Source organism: Genypterus blacodes, unplaced genomic scaffold (assembly GCF_046128005.1).
Source record: "Genypterus blacodes isolate CSIRO-AG114 ecotype Tasmania unplaced genomic scaffold, CSIRO-AGI_Gbla_v1 ptg000070l_1, whole genome shotgun sequence".
NCBI classification, from domain to species: domain Eukaryota; kingdom Metazoa; phylum Chordata; class Actinopteri; order Ophidiiformes; family Ophidiidae; genus Genypterus; species Genypterus blacodes.
In genome coordinates, this window is record NW_027466880.1 from 632,361 (window position 1) to 643,609 (window position 11,249).

Consider the following 11,249-nt stretch of genomic DNA (forward strand, 5'->3'; position numbering starts at 1 on the left):
GCTTTTGAAGTAGGGAAAACTTCAGCCCACTTTGAGAACATGTCCACAGTTACTAAACAGTATTTCTTACCTTCACTCAGTGTCAGTTCAATAAAAACCATTAGCAAATGATCAAATGGTTCATCCAGTGGTGGGAGTGCACTGGGAGGCATTTAAAGAGGAAAATATCCAGGATGAGAGTACAGCTCAAAACTTGCATTTTGGAAAACTTTTCATCTCAAAAACCAGTACGATAATTACAGATTAAATTTAGTAGGATGTTTATATAATGACAAACAAATCTAGTTTGCAGATTAGATGTATATGAGATGAGTGGCTTACATATTTGAGGAGGACGCGCGCACGCACGCACACACACACACAAACACACACACACACACAAGGTAGACTGGTGTCGAACTCCTCCGGCCACAGGTAGGTGAAGACTTCCATCGAGACCCCCCTCATCGTGGGCTCTGCCCCCCGCCTCGCTTGTGCTCGGGCAGTTTGCGCCCTTGGCTCCGCTCGGCTCCGACTTGTCACTTTGCATCTTGAAAAGTTACAATAAATGACTTTTGAAAGAACATTCAAGCTAACCCGATCTGCAAACCGCGATGTGAAAGTTCCCACTACTTTTCAGAAGACGGCGCCACTTTTGGAAGGCTTTTGTCTGTTTGCCCCTGATGATTCACTGTTGAATCATGTGGTGGTCGTTGCATCTCCTTAAATTACATAAGGATGCAATTGTGGCCACGCTGCAAATATTACGATTTGGTGTCTCATGCGCTTATGTACGGAAAGTGACAGCGGTCAAGCCAGTCGTCATTTGAAGTCCGGAGTCCCATTGAGAGTGAAAACGCGCCCACTAGAGGGAGACATGCACCTGTCACCCTCTCAGTGCTGCAGGGGGGAAAGTCAATGTCCTTAAAAAGCTGTTAATGTTGTGCAGGAGATGAAAGCTTAAAAAACCAACATTACCTGTCTGATGAAGTATAAAGGACAATATTATGTTTCAGTCATATTTTCTGCAGTTCTTCCAGCCATTTTGTCAGCTTATGATCAGCCTGTTTCATTTGTTTGAAAAGACTATGTGGCAATAGATGGATGACAGAGCATTAACCTTGTGTTTACACACACACACACACACAGACACACAGACAGACACACACACACACCAAAGTGCTGTAGTTGTAAACAAAAAGATGGTAACACTCCAGATTCATTGTTGAGAAGCTGTTCTTCTTTTTGAAATGTGCAAATACAAAAAATAAATCTTACACACGAGCGAGCCACAAAAATATAAACACAAACTGCTTCCAAAGTCTTTCTGCTCCTATGTGGACGGCACCGGAGCCTCACTGGAACACTTAAGGATGACACCGTGCACCTTCAGCGTGTTGCTATTTTTGGTGTCTTGTGTTTGAACGGATCCCTTTGGGGCAAACAAGTTCACAGGTCAGTCTGTAGGGAAAAAGATATATGTACCGCTGCAACAGAACAGAGAACGAAAGAGGCTAGAACAAAGTCTTTTAGCTTGTCGCCTGGTTTGTAAATATCAGATCCGACCCAGAGGTCACAGTTCATGCCGTTGTGTCCTTTACTTCAGTCTCATATACATACAAGGAGATTGAAAGGAAACCCCAACTGAAGATCCTCTTCTATCTATGGTTGGTACAGTTCTGGCAATGACTCAAGTCAGTGATGCATAGTAGTGATCCTCATGCTTTGACTAGCGATGGGGTAGGACACCATCGGAGTGGTGGCGTGGCTCATGGTGATGCCAGGCAGAGGTTGGGTCATGGACACTGCCACCGGTGCCACAGACACAGCCACCGGTGCCATAGAGACAGGGGGCGCCATCCCCTGTGCGATGGTCTGCACCAGTGCGGCCGACAGAGGGGTGATCTCAGGATTCAGATGGGGCAGAGGGGCAGTGGGCGGGGCGGCGTTAGTTGGAGGGGCTGAGGGGTTGGAGGGAACTACCAGGTCCTGTTGCGTGACGGGTCGAGGCTGCAGTCCAGCGCTGCTCAGGGTGGTGTGGGTCTGGGCAATGCTTCCTACAATGCTGTGATTGTAGGAACTCACTGCACCCACAGAGGGCACCAGACTCTGCTCAGAGGGGGCAGAGGTGGAGGACAGCGTCATCACCTTGGCTTGGCTTCTGAACTGTGCGTTCTGTTCCAGCAGGACCTCATTTGTTGCAATGAGATTTGAAACCTGGGGAGGATAAGAAATTGATCAGTCAAGAGGAAATGTCAACGTGCAGCGGAGATCAAAAATGTAAGCTCAGCATGGATCAGATCAGGTGACGGTGAGGGGAAAGGCAAGCAGATCAGCCCCTCTGGGACTCCGAACAGGCCGGACTTAGTCAGGAGAAAATAAACCCCCTTCCACATCATATAGAGCTGGATGGAAGGTATAACTTTGTGGAAAAGCATGACGCCTTCAGAACATCGTGTGTAAGGACAGGGAAGTCTTCATATAAACTATTAATGTGAGAGAATTTAATTTAAAAAAAGGATTTCAGATAGCCAAATAGACTTTGTGTGTCAGTGACAGGGTTTCAACAGAATGAAAAACTAATTTTGTTCTTTATAGTGGAAATTGTTTTGTTTCCAGAGTTAACATTTCTTTATAGTCCATCATATCTTTGGTCTAACCTGCTTTTTCAACTCTTCCACTCTCTTCCTCAGCAGGGAGTTTTCCTCCTCCAGGAACCTGTACTCCAGTGGACGATGTGGCAACGCGGCCTGGACACCGAACTCGTAGTGCGCTCCGTTACCATCAGACAGACGCAGCCCCTCCAGGCGCCGTCTCTTAAACTGTAGAGCGGTGTGATCCACAGAGGCCTCTAGGGACCCTGCGTCAAAGAGCCCGCTCTCAAGCAGAGGGTCGTACATGGAGGTCCTGTCGTAACGCCGCTGACCCGCAGGACCTAAGGACAGACACCCGGTCATCCCCCCTACACCTACTCCCCCAACTCCTGCGATACCTGGGTCCCGGCAGCCGCCCATGCTGGGGCAGCCCATTCCCATCATGTTACTCCCGCCTGCGGCTCCCACAAGTCCAGCCATTGCTCCGCAGGCTCCTCCTCCCACACCAACTATCCCTCCGCCAACATTCACCATCCCGCTGGTCCCTGGTCCCATAACGCCACCCACTCCAACCCTGGCAGGCTCGTACTCAAAGTCCTTTTTCACATGACGGAATTTGCATTTATTGCCCCGCTGGCACTCCCCTTTCAGGAAGTCTCTGCAGATTGGAACCTCTCCTCGGCTATGAGGGAGGTCCATGGGAGACAGGCCCATCCGTGCTGCAACTTTCCCTCTGAGTCTGAGGGGCAGCTCGCCTGTTTTCTTGTAATAGTCCTCATCATCTTTGGAACCGTGAACAAAGCGACAGCTGGATCGCATACACTCTTTGTTTTGATGGTCGTGACAAAATATGAATTCGTTCTTTTGCACCCCCAAGTCTGGCACCTCATTCACATCCGGGTGTCTAAAGCGGCAGCGCTTGCCTCTCTTGCACACATTTCTAATGAAGTCCCTGCAGACACCGTCCGTGGCCATTCCTGAACCCAGACCCCCGCCTCCGCTGTTCCCACAACCGTTACCAAGCGCCCCTCCTCCCCCCATGACCGCAGATCCAGACACGTTGACCCCAACACCTCCGCCCGAACCCAGTCTGATCTCTACTGAGCTCCCGGTTAAACCAGAGCCGGCGCCCCCTTCTTCCCCCAAACTACCACCACTCCCACCGCCACCTGACAGGTAGGAACTGTCCCGATCAGGCATGGCGATCGGCCCAGCGTGAGGAGAACACAGCACTCATGTGTGTGATGGGGGCCGACATTCACATACACTGGGAATAATAGTTATAAAGAGTAGTCCACGCCCCCTTTCGCAGGTCTATAAGAAAAAAAACAAGTTAAAATCTTTATTAGTGGAGTAGTATGACTGATCTGAATGAAACTGGGAGAGAACGTAAGCGCAGAAGGATGAGGCAGAACTATGATCACGTGATAACGTGTTTATAAAAATAGTAGCGTCGGTGTTGTTTATATTTGAGAGTGAGCGGCATTCTATCACTTCGTAGCCAAACATTCACTAGTTCATTCAACAGTCACTTCATTTGTATAGTATTATTTGATAATGTGATGAAGAAACTACTATTTCTTTCTCATGTCTGCATAAATAACACGGAGCTACGAGTCTGTCGTGCTAACTGGCTAGCAAACGAGCGTCAACTGCTACTGTTGACTTACCAAACAAAAACAAGAGCAGATCCGGGAGGCAGCTGTAAGACTTCAGTGCAGAAACAGCGGACTGGATATGCTCGAATGTTTTTAAATATCACTGCCAGCAGCAGTAACCGGATCTGAGTTATTTCTGGCAATTCGTCAAGGCCCAGTGCCGCTGTTTACCACATTTCTTGATGCATCTTGCACACCAACGAAGAAGTCAAGCCTCTTCCGCTGTCGTGAGTGCTTTGCTGGCCCCTAGAGGTGAAAACACGGAATGGCAGTGAAGTGTGCTCTCTGCTTTGTTTGTTTACACTAGGAATGAAAGAAGACGCGATTAAACGCAGTTTTAAAGGATCCTGCAGTAGAATCCTGGCTAATTATCAGCTCACCATAGATAGGGAATAGATAATGAATAGAAAATTTGCAACATTTCATTAAAATCTTTCGCTTTTACAAACACGTGTCATGTGTGTTTTGTTTTCATAATTTTTTTTTAAATTCTTCACCCGGTTCGGCGGTGCAGTTTCACTCTCACATGGTCAGAAGAATTTAACACTGTTGAGTGATTTAACTTATTTTAGTGCAGTTTTCAGTCGTGACCGTCGCAAACACGTGAAGACGTTTGATTGCCAAATAGCCTGCGGTTAATACTGAGGGCTGTACTGGTGACGTGTGAGAGGAAACAAGTGCAAAACGCGATGAGCAGGTAAGAGCGCAACAGTCTCTACCTGCCAGTGCTGCTTCTGTTTGACTCGACCGCGTTCGAAAGACTCGGGATGGCAGCGCAAGGTGTTTGCCCCTGGGTGCTCCCCAGTGTGGCCCTCCTTCTCCTCTTCTGCATCGCAGGATCTCAATCTGCTGAGCAGAGCAAAAACTATTATGATGTCCTCAGTGTAGAGCGATCGGCAACTCACAAGCAGATCAAAAAGGCTTTCCACGCACAGGCTATGAAGTATCATCCCGATAAGAACAAGAGCGCCGATGCAGAGAAGCTTTTCAGAGCGGCTGCTGAAGGTAAAAGCAGCTGTCAACTGCAACTTTAACAGCTTTTCCGCCTAGAACTGAGCGGGATCTAAGTCTTATTAAAAGTTGTCATTCACACGAATGCAAATGTGCGATCATCGTCGAAAAAGGATTGTTTGGCACAATTCAAATCGTTTTACTGTGTATAATGTATTGTCTTCTTCCACAGCCTACGAGGTGCTTTCCAACAAGGAAAAGAGGAAGCTGTATGACCGGTTAGGCCATGATGCGTTCAAGGAGGATGGAAGCTTTCCAAACCCCGAGCCGAGTTTCAACTTCAATTTCAACTTCAACGATATGTTCTCGGACTACTTCGAGGATGACGATGAAGATCCTTTTATGAGGGAGGCGCACTCCCGCTGGCGCTTTGCCGAGGCCGAGGACGACCCGTCCGTACGTTACAGTTATAGGTTTCAGGAGCCAATGTTCTTTGGCAGAGGGGACACCGTTTATGTAGATGAAAATGAGGAGGACTTCATCTATTAGATAAAAGCATATGACTTATGTGTGTGTCTCTTTGTGGTTTGCTTATATGATCCCTCTTTCACTGTTACATTTGAATATTATTATATACTTGACTCTCTTACTTACTTTAAAGGCTCCAAATAAACAGTTAACTCAACCTTCATGTCTTCTGTATGCCTTGTGAAAATGACTCTTAAACGACCCTTGGGTCTCATGTGTGTGATGTGCCTTTTTTATGGGGCAACTGGTGAGTTCAATGGTTGTTTACAAGTTTGCAGGGCTTTAAGAGTTTGTCAGATCGGGAGCTGATTGGATCATTATGCCACTTTTCCTGTGTGGGTGTGTCAAAGTGCTACTTTTCCCCTACGCAGGCACTTTAGATTTGGCACTGTTTCACTGCATTTCTCACAGGGCCCGTGTGCACTTTGACCTAGAGGATATCCTGTGCATTCTCAGCATATGAGCAAGCGCACCAAAGCCAACAGAAGAAACAGATCTGTGCAGCTTTGTGGGCTTTTATGAAGATTTACAAAAGGAACTTCTACAAGGAGAATTCTACAGAGCGCACAGAAGGAAGGCTGGAAACCACACAGTATTTGCCATGATGGTAAGTATGATTTAAAACCTGAAAAACGTGTTCATTATCATTTATGAATATCATGTGATAGCCCTTTTGCACCAGGCAGACGCAGAGATGGTAAAAACATGTCGCTGTAGAATGGACTTGCAGCAATCGATCTATTCTTGTCTTTAGGATCTGAACAGCCGTGTTGTTCTTTATAATGCAGGAGGAGGTGAAAGAAGTGACACCCAATCTGAGTGTCAGCTGCCATAACATCAACGTTACAGATGTGGTGAAAGACGGGGAGACACTTACATTTGTAGTTGTGTCTAAAAAGGTACGAGTTGTTTAATTTCCTGGAGGATATTTGCACGGCTCAACTGAATCGACGGCGCTCCTGTAAAACCGGATGGTATAATAGAGTTGATGATATCGAAACACCTTGAGATTAACTATGGCCTTTCCTTTGCTTTTTGCAGCTGTCTGGGACTGGCGAATACCACGTGGACCGGACTTATGATGATTTTGAGTGGCTCCAGCAGCACCTGTTCGCCCAGGAAGATGAGCCTGGGATACAAGGAGTCATAGTAAGTCCTTCATCTCATCCTAAAACCTCTAATGTGACCCAAAACCTGCTCATTTGACACTCGCGGCTCAGTAAAAGAAGTATTTCAGTTGTCTTTGAACAAACCACAAACGCTACAGAGTCTGTTGATGCTGCTTTGTTTTTGCTGTCAGTTTTGATTCAAATGAGGGCCTTGGCAAACCTTTGCTGATAACGTGATGTGTCAGCACAGTGTGGTGCAAACAGATAAAAACACACTTCTGACTCACCCACTGTGCCATTTCTGTTGAATTTTAGAGACATCTGTCATTTCTCTTCATGCTTCCTCCTTTCCTTGGCTTTGTGACTAGGAAACAAAGGATTTTCAGATGCTTCAGTTACAGCCACACACACTGTTCTTTCTACTCTGTTTCCTTTTACAGAGATAAAGTGAAAAGATTATGTATAAGAAATATTGTAAAAGGGAAGATAAGACAACTTTATGACACATTTTCATGACCGTTATGTTTCAAACAAGCCGTCCACTAAGTTGCCACATTTGTCACAGTTTAATCTGTTGTGTAAATTCAGATAGAAACGAGGAGAATTTCTTTCCTCCGCCCAATCCTCACTCAAGTAATGAAGGAGGAGGGAAATAAAGCAAAAATGATCAACAGTATACGTATGAATAGTATCAGCTGTGCCCCCTCCCAACTTCCTGCCTTTCATTTTCCAAACCTTTAACCTGTCACAAAAGCTTTATGCAGATGTATTCACTGAATTTAATGTGCAAAGTTGCAGGAGGAAAACAACACAAGACATCTTATGGTCTGCAAACAACACAAGCAATTTTAAACATCTCACTTTCTGTTCCTAGTTTCCTCCTCTTCCAGTAAAGGCTCATGTGAATCCATCTGTCAAAGCCATCAAACAGCTGGGTGAGTACGTCTGAAGAGCTCGACCAAATATTCAGAATAGACACTTTCTAGTAAAACAAACGACAAATATCAGTTTTTCTGTTTGTGTCACACGATGCTGGAGCCAGTGACGATGACGAGCTCGGCTTTCTTCTTCTGCAGGTTTCCTCGGTATAGATCAGTGGGAGCCGTACCGCGTGGCCATGGAGACGTATCTCCGCCAGGTTGCTTCACACGCCATACTCAGTAAGAACAAAGCTGTGGAGATCTTCCTCACCAGCTCAGATGTAAGTGGATCCTGTCTGCCACAATAACTAAATAAAAAAAGTGATATAAAAAAAGTGTGTAACATGTCACCTTCTTATCAGAGGATATTTAAATAGATAGTTAAATATTTACTTTCACTGTTTGAGAAGAGAGAAAGGAGGGAGTTTCTTTTGGCAAAAGAGCAAACAAACACTTGATATCCTGGATTATTAAACTCCTAAGAGTTTTTTTTTCTTGTTTTCTTTTTAAATCTTTGGTGTCTTTTTGTTCGTAGCCTCCAGGCAGACAGAAAGCGAGGAAAAACATCTTCAACCGGCTCAGTCAGGCCATGGAGGAGTTGAGGAAAGAGAGTCACAAGGTAAACCGCCCGGACACACACAGACAGAACTCGCACTGCTGTGTTGGGCTGTTAAGCCTTAACGCTGTAATGTGCACAGGACGTGGATGACTTCTTTCAAACGGAACGTGACCATAACCTCACTCTAACTGGGTACACCAAGACAGCAGCTGAGGTGAGCCAGTCACACACACACACACGCGCACACACACACACACACACACACACACACACACACACACACACACACACACACACACACACACACACACACACACACACACACACACACACTCCCAGCCCGTCCTTTTTGATCTTTGAACTCATTAGCTTTCTTTTTTTTCCCCGCAGAGATTCCTTGATGTGGTGCTAACAGAGCAAAGTAAGGAATGTGTTTTACCTCCACACCACAGATTCCCCTTGCAGTCAGGGAGAAGAGCAGAAGGGATTGTGTTATTTAGGAATCGCAGCTGTTAAGATTCAGCTTCTTGGAATGTTATAGTGTATGTGTCAGTTCAGAATTTGAACAGTAAGCCACCAATCACAAAATTGTCCAGTCTGAGTGAATGACCTGTATGTGCTGTCTCCCGTGTGTTGGCAGAAATTGCAGTGGCCTTTACGCACTTCTCAACCGCTCTGCATCTGTGCGTGGAGCCAGGGGAGGATCCTGACAAAGAGGCGTTCTCCAAGTGAGACAATTCAAGCGTATCTATCTGCCCTGTGTGTGTATGTTACGCTAAAGTATTATGAACGCTTTGTTGTTACAGGGTTTGTGTGAAATTATCAGAGGTGTTTGACACGATGAAGGTTAGTTACACACACCTTATGTGTCCTAATGCACCACTGCTTTTGGATAAACTTGGATAACCTGTGTGTGTGTGTGTGTGTGTGTGTGTGTGTGTGTGTGTGTGTGTGTGTGTGTGTGTGTGTGTGTGTGTGTGTGTGTGTGTGTGTGTGTGTGTGTGTGTGTGTGTGTGTGTGTGTGTGTGTGTGTGTGTGTGTGTGTGTGCAGACAAGCATTACGAGTGTTGCTGAGAACAACTTGAGCACACTGGGCCTGGGCCTGGACATGGATTCACGCTACCAGGAGGCGGAGAAGGTAGAACTCTGACATGTAGAACTCGCAAAGCAGAAATCAAGCTTTCATCTCATCGCATGTTCATCTGTCTCTACTTCTGGTCAGGAAATGCTGTTTAGGAGAACATGCAAGCTTGTGGAGTTGGAGGCTGCCAGCAGGAATGCAGAAAGGGCCAAACCTGGGAAGAAAGCTGCTGTGAGTCTCAGTTGCCACATGCCTCAGCAGGGCAACACACACACACACATTCAGCAGGATGCGTTTTCTCATAACCAGCAGGTGGCGGTGCTGCTCTGCTGAGCTGAAGCAGTAATCACGAAGGGAAAGCAGACGAGAAAGCACAAGATGCCAGCATCATCAGTGTATTTGCTTTAATGCAGCGCAAGCATGTAATGATGACGGGCTCTCCATGTTCATTAGATGGAGGAGTTGAAGAAGGCGGCAGAGAAGGAGTTTAATCTCGTCTCCGGAGTGGCTAAACAGGAGGTAATACACAACAAATGCTGTGTACCTACTTCATAACTTCAGGTGCAGAAACATGTGTATTGAGCTGTGTTAGATGTATTTGCATGCACCTGAACGCGTCATTCTCTCCTAGATCACTCAGATCCAGGCTGCACGTAAGGAGATGTTGCAGCAGGCGATGATTCGCTGGTGTGAAAAGCAGCTTATCACGGCCAAAGAGACTGCTGACCAGTACACCCAGCACCTGCAGGTCTTTGGGGGCATGGCCTAGAACCGCCCCCCCTCCCCTACAGGCATCCTGCTAAGAAGGATCTTCAGTATCACCTAAACATATCCTCAACCCAGCTGTGCTTTAATCTGCCACTACACCGATTCCACTTTATAACCAGCAAGAATGGAGAAAGTAATCACAGTAAAAACACTTAAAATCAAAACATTATCTGCATATTTTGGCTACTCAGTTTAAGTACATGTACACACACACACACACACACACACACACACACACACACACACACACACACACACACACACACACACACACACACGCACATTTCCGCTCGCAGTGGACTTGTCCAGTCAGACCATAGTGTGTGTGGAGAATGTGTTCAGTGAAAATACGTGTGTTATACTTGAAGTACTGTGTTATACGTTGTGCTGAGAGTGTATTGTGCTGCTCTATTGCCAGAGTATCAGCCCGGGTCACAAAAAATAAAGTGTGATGAATTGATTCCCCAAGTGCTCGCTTGCCTTTGTGTGTGTTTCTTACTCGTGGATCATTAATCAATTGGTTTGACTGCTCCTGCAAGGACGTGGCAGCAAGGACACACAGTGCTGACTTCTGCGTTTGCCGTTTTGAAACAATTCTGGCTTTGCGATGTGTTGTTAATGATTTTTTGTCTCTGTTTTCCCTAATAACCTCTATAACCACATTTTGTGTCCATCCTAAAATTGCGATACACAATGTCACCTTTCTGCTTTTCACTCCGTGCTGTACTTCTGTAGGTGTGTACCAGGCCACTGCTGTGTTCTTCATCGCGTCTGTTACGGCCTGTAATCTCTCCTTTGGCTGGACAAGGAGGAGCGCCTCCCATTTCAGCAAATGAGTCATGGAGAGACAGATGAGTGGTCTTACAAGAGGAGAGGGTGGAGAGGAGGTTTGGCTCATTTGACAGTGAAAGAGTAGCTGGATCACGAAAGGACAATCAAGTGCCAAGAGGAAGAGGGGTTCATTCCCACCCAAACACTGAGCAGCATTTCACTGGTCAGCACAATCACTTGGTACCATCTCCACTTGGACCGAAGCCTGAGTGCTCCTGGCACTTGATGGCACCTGATCGCCTTCATCATTTTTCTACATTTGTATTAGAGC

At 46.2% G+C, this 11,249-nt stretch overlaps 3 protein-coding genes across 4 annotated transcripts; 2 read left to right on the plus strand and 1 right to left on the minus strand.

The window, feature by feature from the left end:
• Positions 1–1,197: 1,197 nt before the first annotated feature.
• Positions 1,198–4,811, minus strand: zc3h10 (zinc finger CCCH-type containing 10). The gene is made up of 3 exons (XM_076156656.1): positions 4,244–4,811; positions 2,640–3,887; positions 1,198–2,196 (listed from the first exon to the last, which is right to left on the minus strand). Exons 2-3 carry the CDS (start codon positions 3,771–3,773, stop codon positions 1,675–1,677), a joined length of 1,656 nt encoding a protein of 551 aa, XP_076012771.1. The 5' UTR covers positions 3,774–3,887; positions 4,244–4,811; the 3' UTR covers positions 1,198–1,674.
• Positions 4,812–4,959: 148 nt separating this feature from the next.
• LOC143005321 (dnaJ homolog subfamily B member 9-like) lies at positions 4,960–5,867 on the plus strand. The gene is made up of 2 exons (XM_076156659.1): positions 4,960–5,236; positions 5,415–5,867. Exons 1-2 carry the CDS (start codon positions 4,999–5,001, stop codon positions 5,729–5,731), a joined length of 555 nt encoding a protein of 184 aa, XP_076012774.1. The 5' UTR covers positions 4,960–4,998; the 3' UTR covers positions 5,732–5,867.
• Positions 5,868–5,960: 93 nt separating this feature from the next.
• On the plus strand, positions 5,961–10,615 carry LOC143005320 (sorting nexin-5). 2 transcript variants are annotated; one of them, XM_076156657.1, is made up of 14 exons: positions 5,994–6,317; positions 6,499–6,609; positions 6,752–6,859; positions 7,694–7,754; positions 7,896–8,020; positions 8,275–8,358; positions 8,438–8,512; positions 8,689–8,719; positions 8,939–9,026; positions 9,105–9,144; positions 9,350–9,436; positions 9,521–9,610; positions 9,833–9,898; positions 10,011–10,615. In XM_076156657.1, exons 1-14 carry the CDS (start codon positions 6,312–6,314, stop codon positions 10,146–10,148), a joined length of 1,110 nt encoding a protein of 369 aa, XP_076012772.1. In that variant the 5' UTR covers positions 5,994–6,311; the 3' UTR covers positions 10,149–10,615. The 2 variants fall into 2 exon arrangements, with proteins under 2 accessions (XP_076012773.1, XP_076012772.1); XM_076156658.1 differs by lacking the exons at positions 9,833–9,898; positions 10,011–10,615 and adding an exon at positions 9,692–9,823 and having other exon boundaries at positions 5,961–6,317.
• The last annotated feature ends 634 nt before the right edge of the window (positions 10,616–11,249 follow it).